This window comes from Vipera ursinii, assembly GCF_947247035.1.
Source record: "Vipera ursinii genome assembly, chromosome: 6".
In the NCBI taxonomy this organism is placed as follows: domain Eukaryota; kingdom Metazoa; phylum Chordata; class Lepidosauria; order Squamata; family Viperidae; genus Vipera; species Vipera ursinii.
The window spans coordinates 20,475,585-20,485,584 of record NC_139515.1 but is presented as its reverse complement, the minus strand read 5'-3'; the positions used below and the strand labels follow the sequence as shown (position 1 = coordinate 20,485,584).

General features: G+C 36.4%; 1 protein-coding gene across 1 annotated transcript in view; it reads right to left on the bottom strand.

The window, feature by feature from the left end:
* The window catches only part of GRM8 (glutamate metabotropic receptor 8), a gene marked incomplete at both ends in the record, with an annotated part of 534,899 nt that overhangs the window by 100,861 nt on the left and 424,038 nt on the right, over positions 1-10,000 (bottom strand). The window contains one exon of the mRNA XM_083366022.1: positions 6,595-6,731. Within this exon, the coding sequence (XP_083222148.1) occupies positions 6,595-6,731 (137 nt within the window). The remainder of the gene's footprint in view (positions 1-6,594; positions 6,732-10,000) is intronic.

Here is a 10,000-nt window from a genome sequence, read left to right as displayed (position 1 = left end):
TACTGAACCAAAGTCCATACTATGACATGTGTCATAATTTAAAGGAAATATTTGTAATTTGCACTGTAGCTGTGTCTTGCTCGATATGAATTTGCAAGTTTGCTCATTTTATATGTATATTTAGAATATGAGATTTGGATGTATGGATAATGAGGAAGTAATACTTGCAGCAGAGTGCTAGTTTCAAACCAACACGTTATAATGGTTATGTGGAAAGATGTGATTAACAGAAAGAACAAGGAACTGATTATTGTTTGCTGCAAGATCAGCAGCCATGTGTTTGTGGTTTTAAGATATAAAAGAATGATGTTAGGATGGGATTGGGACCATTTGGTCACAAGCCATCCACTTGACTGCTAGTTCATTTGGTCTTCATTGCAATGGGTTATTGAATGTAAGTATTGAATATGTGTTCTAAATTCTAATAAACTTCTGCATCCTAAAGTGAGGCTTTTGTGGTGTGCTGTCTCTAATGAGTTTTCCCCCTGATACCTTGGATCAGGGGTGTCAAACTTGCAATGTCACGTGATGTGTTATGACATATCACAACTTTTTTTTCTATGGCCAGCAATGGGGTGGGCATGGTTTTGGGATGACGCATCCAGCCCACAGGCCAGCAGTTTGACCCCCCTGCCTTGGATGATAACTGACCTGTCGACCCAAACAAGTTTATTCTCAAATCTGAACTAGAGTTACTAGCACTTCTCCATGCCTAAAAAATGAATGCTGACCATAGTGCATGCTAGGTTTTTGTTGTAAATTGACATGCCATTGCAAATTTGGAAGTTCCACTTCCTTAGGTAAAACATGGACAGAATTTTAAAGGAAAAATAGCTTGTTAAAATTGGCTGTTTCTTCACACAGATATCAGAGGTATCCATGTAGGTTTTCTCAGCTAATGATCTAGAGACATTGAAGATACCTGACTAGCTTACCATACCCAAAATTAACATGCAGATCACAACTAAATGACCCTTTGGATTTTCACACATCTCTGAATGTGTAGCTCAAAACGTTACTGAATTTAAAATAAAACTAGTTATAAAATGCATATTTTTTCTATATCTTTCATTTAGAAATGCAAGAAGGTACTGTATCTTTTGAAGGCAAAAGCATACCTTTTTTGCAAATTAGTTTTTTTTCCCTTTATAAAGTATTGATGAATATGCAAGAAATTTGTGCATGAATACATGCAAAAATGACCCAGTTTTGAAACAGGTAATTCTAGCTTTGTTTTACAAACTGCCCTTCTCCTTCTCAGGGTTTAGTAAGAAAGAAGAAGAAGAAGAAGAGAGATGCCAAATTGTGCTTAATGCCAGAAACACATTACTCTTTCCTCACCATTACCATCCACCCCTTATCTTGAAAGACATTCATTGGTTGCTCATTATTTTTTAGGAACACTTGAAAGGGCTTGTGTTTGTGCTTTAAAGGTCTAAATTAGTGTTTCTCAAGCTCAGCACCCTTAAGATGTAGGAACTTCAACTTCAACTCTTCAAATTCCCAGCCAGCATATCTGCAACTTGGCTTTCTGTGGATATGAACTTATCTAATCATAGGATCATTAAAACAGATTTTCTTACAGATGTCCTCACTTTCTGAGGTCCCTTCCTTTCAGAGTTGTTCTTTCCTCTCTTTCTCCTTTACACAGCTCTCTTTATTTTGAATTAGTCAATATTGATTTTAACTGTATCCAGGGCTTTTTTTCTCATAGAACGCTCAGAACGGAGTTCCGGCAACTTTTTTGAATGGAACCTTGTAGGGTAGGCAAGGCGGGTTGTATGACATGTGTGAGTTCCGGCACCTTTTTCTTTTACAAAAAAAGCACTGACTGTATCTACCAGATTTCTGTATTGTTAGTCACTTTGAATGACTTCTAGCAGAAAGGGAGAATGTCCTTGGATTTAATGTAAATAATAAGAACTACCTGTGTATTTTATAAAGCTATCCCAAGGAGACATACAAAAAGAATTGTTTGCAAGATCTCAAGACATCGTATGATGGCCGGAGAATGGAGAATGCTTTGCTTCAACAGCTTTCCTTTATTTGCACGATTGTTTAAATGTAGACTTTTCCCATTTTTGTCAGCTGTTGTTCTGCACAAATTATTGATGAGTCAAACATACCATGTTTCACAGAAAGTGAAAAAAAAACTTACTTTAATCTTGAATGGTATTTGTTATTTTTTTAAGTAAAAATATCTATCTTCCTAACAACTATATCAGTTTGGAAAAGAATGTGAAGAGAGTGTGCCTGGAGCATTTACATTACTAAGGGGTAAAGGCAGAAAGCATTTCTGAAACTAAAAGGAAATCCAGATGTCAACAAAATCTGCTGAAATAGATATCCTCGAGATTTTGTAATGTTTTTCCAGGGCAGACTCAGCATCCTCCGATAGAAATAGTAGCAGCACAACAGGCTGAAGAAACCACTCTGATGTCCATAGAAAAACAGTTAGCTGTAAAATAAATCTAAATATTTGATGCAGCCCCAATAAAAGAAGAATTAAGTCTCATGATAGTGAGCATTCAGGATTAACATGTCCTGGCTACAATTTCCAGCTCTTCTCTCAGAATACAACTATCCGTTGATATTGATTTATTCCTTAATTTGATTAAATAGATTCCACTGCTTAAATTTTGTCCCTTTGCCTGATAAAAAGATATGTTTGTGCTATTTTATTTATTTATTTATTTAGTTATATTTATATACCGCCCTATTCCCTGAGGACTCAGGGCGGTTTACAGGGAATTAAAAATCCAGAATACAAAAATTAAGAACCAAATTAAAAAATATTAAATTAACCCTGTAGTCAGTTAAAAAGAACCCCAAATTAAAAATTCCTCCTCAGTCTGGGCCCGAGAGCTCGAAGAGCCAGGTCTTCAGGCCCCGGCGGAATGATCGAAGGTCGGGGGCAGTTCTCAGCTCCACCGGCAGCTGGTTCCAGAGGGCAGGCGCTCCCACCGAGAAGGCCCTATCCCTGGGTGTCACCCGCCGGCAGTCTCTTACCGGCGGGACCCTGAGCAGACCCTCCCTGTGGGAGCGCACTGGGCGAAGGGCATTTGATGCCGGCAGCAGGTGTTCCCTCAGATATCCCGGACCCAGGCCATGTAGGGCTTTATAGGTGATAACCAGCACCTTGAATTTCACCCGGAGGGCAACCGGAAGCCAATGCAGCTCACGGAGTAGAGGTGTTACATGGGAGTATCGGGAAACCCCCATTACAACTCGCGCGGCCGCATTCTGCACCAGTTGAAGCCTCCGAGTGGTCTTCAAGGGCAGCCCCATGTAGAGAGCGTTACAGTAGTCCAAACGGGAGGTCACAAGCGCATGAGTAACTGTGCGTAGGGCGTCTCGGTCCAGATAGGGACGCAACTGGCGCACCAGGCGAACCTGGGCAAAAGCCCCCCTGGTCACGGCTCCTATATGGTCTTCAAAATTGAGCCGTGAATCCAGGAGGACGCCCAAGTTGCGAGCCCTATCGACGGGGGGTAACACCTCACCCCCCATCATTAAGGATGGAATAACTTGGTTAACCCGAGATGCCGATATGCACAGCCACTCAGTCTTGGCGGGATTGAGACGAAGCCTGTTTCTCCCCATCCAGACCTGAACCGCCTCCAGGCATCGGGACATCACGGAGAGGGCATCACTGGGTTGGTTCGGGGTGGAAAGAAAAAGTTGGGTATCATCAGCGTACTGATGATACCCCACCCCAAAACCACGAATGATCTCGCCCAGCGGCTTCATATAGATGTTGAACAGGAGAGGCGAGAGAACCGACCCCTGAGGGACTCCACAAATGAGAGACCTCGGGGCGGATCTCTGCCCTCCTGTCAACACCGACTGCGAGCGGCCCTGGAGGTAGGAGGAGAACCACCGTAAAACGGTGCCTCCCACTCCCAGCCCCCTGAGACGCCGCAGTAAGATACCATTTAACATCAGAGTATTTTGAATATCATGAAAACTAGTTGCAAAGACTTTGCTACTATGCCAAATATAGCATGCAAAATCAGATGACTTGTTCAATGTTTTAACCAGCCATTATTGTATAATATGATTCACTGCAACTTTCCAGGATCGTAGTTGAAGCGCTGCTTCATAACCTACTTAAATATTTCTAATATGTCAGTTGTCTATATGCTATAATTTATAAATGGAAAATGCTCCTTTGTGTCATCTAATGACTGTATTTTTGCAGCTGTTTTCTGCTAACTCAAATATATGGATATATAAACATTTCAGAAATTGTTGAAGTATCCAATTGTCCTAAAAGGTTAAATTGTTAGACAAAGAGCAGGAAAAGTGTAGAAAAGGATATCCATGTTGAAGCAACTTTGAACTGCAAATTGAAAGCCATTCAATTCTATCTCTTTGTTAGAACTAGAATTCCTTGAAAGTTGCACCCTGTTAAATTTGCAATAAAATATATTGATCATATATTTTGAGAATCTTAAAAGAAAGCCATTACATTCCTCAATGGGTTTACAGTCTTCTGACACAACAAAACTGCATCTTCCCCCCCCCATTTTTTCATAGCCTTATTATGTGATTAGTTAAGCAAATGATAAGAGTATTCTGATTCAAATTTCAAAAAAAGTGTACCATATTGGGTCATGAACATGGTACCCTTCCCCAGGAAAGCAGTATTTCCCATGTTGCTTTTTATAGATCCACAATTTCAGATGACAATCTGCCAAAATACTGAACTTCTTATATTACTTTCATACATGTTACGATGCGTGTACAAAAGAAGAGGGCTTGCAAAATGATGAGGCAATACCATGTCTGTTGTTTTATTTATTTGTTTGTTTGCCCCTCAATCACTGAAGTAACCTTAGGGGAGGGTTATACACTAAGACAGACATATCAAACTCGTGATGTCACGTCATGTTGTGTGATGTGTCAGAGCTTTTTCCCCATTGCCCACAATGGGGTGGGTGCGGTTTCCTCCTGACATGTCTGGCCCGCGGGCTGGCAGTTTGACACCCCTGCACTAGGATTTTTTTTAAAAAAATCATGGAAGCAATAAAAAGAGCAAAACAAATAATAACAAATTGGTCCCCTTAATTCTCCCTGCCTCTGTGATATCTCTGATTACATTTACATGATAAACAAATAGTAAAATATAAAGAACAAGAAATCAAACAAAAGGAAATTATGCCTGAGTTCACACAGTGGATCAAGTCATGGATTGTTTTAGCATAAGCAAGAATGATTAGGTTCTCATATAACAATATTCTATAAACTACACACTACATGATGCTTTTTGTCCATAATACTAAACCAGAATCACATTATGAGTTTGTGCAATATTTGTACCTATCTTTGGCAATCATGCTTATGCAAGCCTGTTATTACAATACTGCACTCCTTTGTTGACATATGGTAGATACACATTAGCTTCTCTGAGTTAATATTGTAATTGTCAGAATTTTTAAAGCTAGAACATTGAGGTAGGACTTGCTACATGTGAGACCAGGTACAAAATGAGTTAGGTTTAGTATTAGTATTAGCGCCATGAGGGTCATAAACTTCTCCTTTAATCTTTTAAAAATATTACTTGTCCATCCCTTTCAAAGATCCATATAATTGTTATATAATTGTTCTTGGAATTATTATTGATAGGAATAGTAATTAACCGGAAACCATAACATTATTGGAAAATATTGAAGGCTTTGAAAACATCATTTACCATACCTTCATGATGATAATGCAATTTAAACATGTTCTATCATTTTAGTCTTATACTTTTCTGCATCAAAGATTTTAGGCATAACGAGAAACTTCTTAGCCAAATACTGCATATTTTTGCTTGAATTAAAGCAATAACTGGATAGCCTCTTGCCAGAAAAGAGTCAAAAATTAACAGCAAATATAATAAAGTGGTCTAGTAGTTGGATATAGGAACCTATTTTATGTATTACTGTTGGTAGAGCAGTAATAATTATGGCAAAGTAGCCTCAGAGTAGTAATCATTTGTAAACCACTGTTATTTTGTTATTCTTATCATTGGTCTGTTACAATATAAACTAGTACTATATGAATCTTTTTTGGGCAATCAAAATTCACTGTTTAAATGATATTTATTAATTTGCTATTTTTACTTAATCATCAGTTGGTTTGTCACTGAGCATTTTCAATGGAATATTGACAGATAGAAGAACACATTCATGTATGTGCAATCCTTTCCTGACAATTAATGGGCTGGTTCCACACTGGTTCTGGATGAATTAAGAATGTAATTAGAATTAGTAGTCATTGAGGTGTTACTTTCGGGAAGGCTATTCTATCTATAGTGAATGTTTGAAAGATCTTACAGCATGCCAACAAACTGGAGAATTCCAACAGTCTTCTAAGAACATACATTATTCTCTGGAACAAGCTTCTAGGCAATTTCTCTTTATCAAATGCATGTTGTGAGTTGAGTGGCTCATTCTAAGTGCTAAATAAATAAATCAGTTAATACTGAAACTCATTTTAAATAAATGCAGAAGCCCCAAGAAACAAATACATTTTTTTAAAAAAAAATCATTTATTTTAAGTTAAGCCATGTTTATGAAATAACATCATTAAACAAAAGTACAAACTTACATTTAGATGAAGTTGATTCGTCCAGTGGCCAATGATTTTATATTCTGCACTTCTATTAGTTATTTGATACTGGAAGATATCGTAACGTCCAGGTGCATCTCCATTTTCATTGAAAATGACAGGTGTTCCAGCACTCCCTATGAAAGATAATAAAATTCTTACCTAATAATCTTAATTTATTACTGGAATAGAATTACATCACTTTGGCCACTAAAGTAGAAAACCAAAAGAATCCTGAAAAATATGATATTCTTCTGAAAAGCAAGTATCAGGGATCAAGTAGTTATCAATGAGTCTGGAAGCAAGTGTCAGAGATCAAATAGTGACCAATGAGTATTAATTAATGGATCTAATCTAACTTCTTGTACTGTTTTTAAATTTATTGATTGTTTAGTTATTTCAAAAAGTCTGGGACTGGTGAATAAGAGGCCACATTATCAGAGCATATACAGTCATCATGTACAGTTTAATTTGTATCCAGGTTCAGCAACAATCAGGCTGGGTGATTCTACTGCTATTTTATATGTCTATCGTGAAGTATTCACTTAGTCTAGGCATTAGATCATTTCACCTTTTCATGAACCCAGAGAAATGTAAATATTAAGAAATGATGTAATAAAGAGAAGGTTGGAATTGCAATGGAATGCTCTTAGTCAATTTTCCAATTTATTGGAAAATAATTGTTGCTCCAGATATGCCATTTTCCAGTGCTTTGTTTTATGTTTCCTCCACCCGCATTCGACAGTCTGTCAGCCAGTCAGCATTCTGCTTAATTCTTAGTTTATTTGTGTATTTGGTATTTCTTTCTTGCAAATCTCACTGTGATTATATAAGAAATATTATATGAAATTATGTATCAATTTATATCAGATCCTGAGTCTGGCATTTAATATAAATGATTGGAATTAAAATAATCACTTCTTGAAGTAGAATGCAATGATTGCTGAATTGTTTTCACACATCTTTTCTTATATTTATGTCCTACATAAATTATTTTAAAGAAATGGTGTGGTGGACAAAGAGAATTGGTACAGTCTCCAACATTGTATTAGTAGATTTCTGCCATTTGCCTGGAATTTCCCCAAGTGCTGGTTAGAATCTTCTGCTCCATGGAGTTCTCCAACTATGTTGAAAAGATTTGGATTGTACAATGAACAAAGGAAGTAGATGAATCTTGACCATTACTGAATGAAATTTGATTGGTGGGCAGATATCACAACAAAAATCTGGAAAAATGTAATATTTTATGTGCTACATAAAGCTAATATATACAATTCATAACTAATTTTAATTATTTATTTAGCAATTGTCAGAAAAAGGAAATATGTTTGAATTAATACATGCAATCTAAGTGCAGCTGGTGACAAAATGCTCCTTTTAATATAGAAAAAAGGAGTCAATTCTTTAGACCATTATATAACTATAGAAAATAAATGTTCTTCCAGCCTTGACAGCATCATTTTTCCATGACCATAAAAATATGAAATATCCATTATCATTTTCTTCCTGGTGGTTTCTAAACTACTGGTAAATTCATATCTATATCTAAAGCAGTAGAAAATTCAGAGTCTCCTGAATAAAATTAAAAACATACCCACATAATACATGTGATTATTTCACTCTGAGCACCAAATATCCAATTAGCCAGTTACCCACATTATTATAAAAAAATATAATGATGTCCATTTACATCAGAAGAATCAGTGCCAATATATTCCTACATTTTCAAATGCACTTAAATATGCAATTATATTTGTACAATGCTCTTACTCCGGGGATAAAAAACTTACACATAATCAAGCCTTTCGGCTTTGTAAGCAAGCAATTCCTGATAAAAGAAGAATGTATTTTGACCAGAATATAAAATAAAAATAGATCAAATGAAGCCATATTGAGAGTATGCTAAAGTGTATACTTCACCTATCATTATTACTAATTTGCATCATCAGAGTGAGTGCCAAGGTAGATTATTGCTGGGTCATTGTTTTTTTTTTTTTTACTATTGCTTTCCATTTTAATTGGCAGTTAAATGGAGCCACAAGATAGTCAGATGCAAAAAAATAAATAAATTATACAGGTGGGTAAAATAGAAAAGGAAAAACATCTACATCAATTTACAGTCCTCAAAACCCCAAAAGGTATATTTAAAAATGGAGAACAAAATCTGTTTGTCTTTATTCTGTGTTCAAGTGGAAGAGATACAATAAATTGAAATGAAAAGAGAGCTAATAAAATGATAAAAGCTTATGTAAAAGACAGAATGCCAAAGCAAAAATTATCAACAATTAAGTGGAATGAAAGGATTCTAATATGAAACTGTCGCATTGGCGATAGAATGAACATTCTACTCTATCCAATTCAGTGATAAATGAAGTTATTATCAATGTGAAATCCCAGAAACAGAGCAGCATTTCAAACAATCTAAAATAGAAAATTATTGTTCTCCAGGTATTAAAACAAGCAAAAAAAAAAAAAAGAATTCTACTCTAAAAAGTTATTTATAGTGTATGACTGTAACAGAATCTTCCATCCTATCAGGAGAATTACAGTCTGTTCTTTAGTGGAAAAAAATTAAAACTGATGACAATTCTATGGGTGTTGGGTTTGTTGTTGAGAAAAAATTGCTTCAAAATCAGGTTTATCAGAAAGCAAGAAAAAAAAGAGAGAGAAAGCAAGAAAGCAAGCAAGCAAGAAAAAGAAGAAAGAAAAAGAAAGAAAGAGAGAGAGAGAGAGAGAGAGAGAGAGAGGGAGGGAGGGAGGGAGGGAGGAAGGAAGGAAGGAAGGAAGGAAGGAAGGAAGGAAGGAAGGAAGGAAGGAAGGAAGGAAGGAAGGAAGGAAGGGAGGACATCCTCCTCTCTGTCATATTTACAGGTACATTTATCACCCACAAATAGGACCAGTGAACTGCTCATTAAACAAAGTGGTTGCTAAGTGAAACTGTGACTGTTCCACTTCAGTTTTCCTTTGCTTTACAAACAGGCGAAGATTGTAAAGATGAGTATTGGTTGCAAAGTTATCTTTTCATCAACATCATAATTGTGAATGGTCACTAAATGAGAGAGTCGCTAAACAAGGACTACTGATAAAAGAACTAATACAACTTTGCCAGATGTCATTGGTGATTAAAGGAGCAAACTATCACCTAACATCTTCTTGGCCCAAGATTCTCCCTACCCCAACTTTAATTACTCTCTTATTTATCACTTTCTCCAGATCTCATAGAACAATTAGTCTTAACTAACTTAACAATCAAAAATCTTTCAGCCCCAAAATCTGTTGTACAAGTTAAGGCTTAGTGACTTGACCATTCAAGATCATCTTACCCCAAAAGATTAGTCGAAAAACAAAAAAAATCAAAATGTTTTAAGTTACGGTAAGTAAAAGACGAAAGGCAAAGTTTGTGTCG